At 30.3% G+C, this 1,474-nt stretch overlaps 1 protein-coding gene across 1 annotated transcript in view; it reads left to right on the forward strand.

Annotated features, from left to right (window-relative positions):
* Nucleotides 1-1,306, forward strand: part of Fbw5 (F-box and WD repeat domain containing 5) — a 31,437-nt gene extending 30,131 nt beyond the window's left edge. Inside the window, exons 14-15 of the mRNA XM_086547846.1 lie at nucleotides 260-397; nucleotides 605-1,306. Of these exons, the coding sequence (XP_086403972.1) occupies nucleotides 260-397; nucleotides 605-622 (156 nt within the window). The 3' untranslated portion in view covers nucleotides 623-1,306. The remainder of the gene's footprint in view (nucleotides 1-259; nucleotides 398-604) is intronic.
* The last annotated feature ends 168 nt before the right edge of the window (nucleotides 1,307-1,474 follow it).

Consider the following 1,474-nt stretch of genomic DNA (forward strand, 5'->3'; position numbering starts at 1 on the left):
ATATATATATATATATATATATATATACATTTATATAAGTATATATATAGATATAGATATATATATATATATATTTTTTTTTTACATATATATATATATATATATATATATATATACATATATATGTATGTAGTTTACCTATACTTTACAACATTCAGCATATAGGATAAGTATTGACATGCATTGCTTTTCTATAGATATGATATTAACTGAGGCCATACTTGCTACAGCTCACTCTAAAATAAATGTGTACTACCAGGTGTGGAGGTCGCGAAGGAGAGCGCGAGAATTGGGTATTAATTTAGATGAAATGAGAATGGCTAGGGAGCTTCGCATAAGTCACCCTAGACCTGAGCCACTACTCCAACCCACTGAGGCACCCATAAGCCCAGAGAAAGTGAGTAATCCATACATATAGCATGTAATGCTTGTAATTGTGAAATATAACCTTTAGCTGGGCTAATGATAATGAAGATGTTGATTGTATATAATATTATGAACACAAATCGTCCTCTATATATTTGTGAAGCAGTTGATCAGCTATTATAGATATTTTAGTGGCAAATGAGGCAGTAATGTATAAACTTCTCTGAAACCTTTTCAGCTATACAGTAATTCCTAGCCTCCTCTTTGGTTTGGAAGAAAGTATGTTTTCTACTCGCATTGTGGCAGTGCTTCTTAGAAGGTGATTCGGTTCTGGCCAGCATTGCATAATAGGTAATCCATATGATATTGCCTGTAGGATTTAGATGCATGGCTGATCTCCCAAAAGATAACTTCCCCTTGCTAGGAAAGACCTTCAAACAGAATTATTTAGATATACAAGATTTTAAAGCTTTATGTAAAAAAAATAGATTGATGTATTTAAGATAAAACAAAAAGAATTTACGTTTATGTCGTGGCTAGAATCTCGATGAATTAATGTTTTTGTTATGAAATGAATCATATGTTTTTGTGATATAAGTATACTGTATTATGTTACTCTATTAATGTGTTTCTATGTAAATAAGCTTGTTATCATTTTTTCTCTTTTAATATTTCAAATATATTCAGAGTGAATATAAATTTTGTATTTATTATTAAGTGTGCTGTGATATTCTATTCAACTCTTATGGCTATGCAGTCAGAAATTTTGATATCCTTTTCATATGGCTGTAAACAGTAAGAGCACATTGTAAATAATTTCATATTTTTTTAATGTTATTATCGGCAGTCAAGTTACCATGGGAAGACACCTTGACACTACTCAGCAAACCATGTCAGTGAAGTCAAACAAATTAATAAAAAGTGTTGGAGATTAAGAGAATTAATCATCTTTCTCTTCCCGCTATTTCTTTTTCATCATTGTTATCATGATTATTATTATTACTCTTACGGTTACAATTACTGCTCCAGAATCCTACCATATCAAAAAGCAATATAATGTGATTTATGCTTGAGATGAATGGATTTTCTTCATAATTTGACTGGAAAA

This window comes from Penaeus japonicus, unplaced genomic scaffold (assembly GCF_977035675.1).
Source record: "Penaeus japonicus unplaced genomic scaffold, GWHDUDI00000001_assembly GWHDUDI00000020, whole genome shotgun sequence".
Taxonomy (NCBI): domain Eukaryota; kingdom Metazoa; phylum Arthropoda; class Malacostraca; order Decapoda; family Penaeidae; genus Penaeus; species Penaeus japonicus.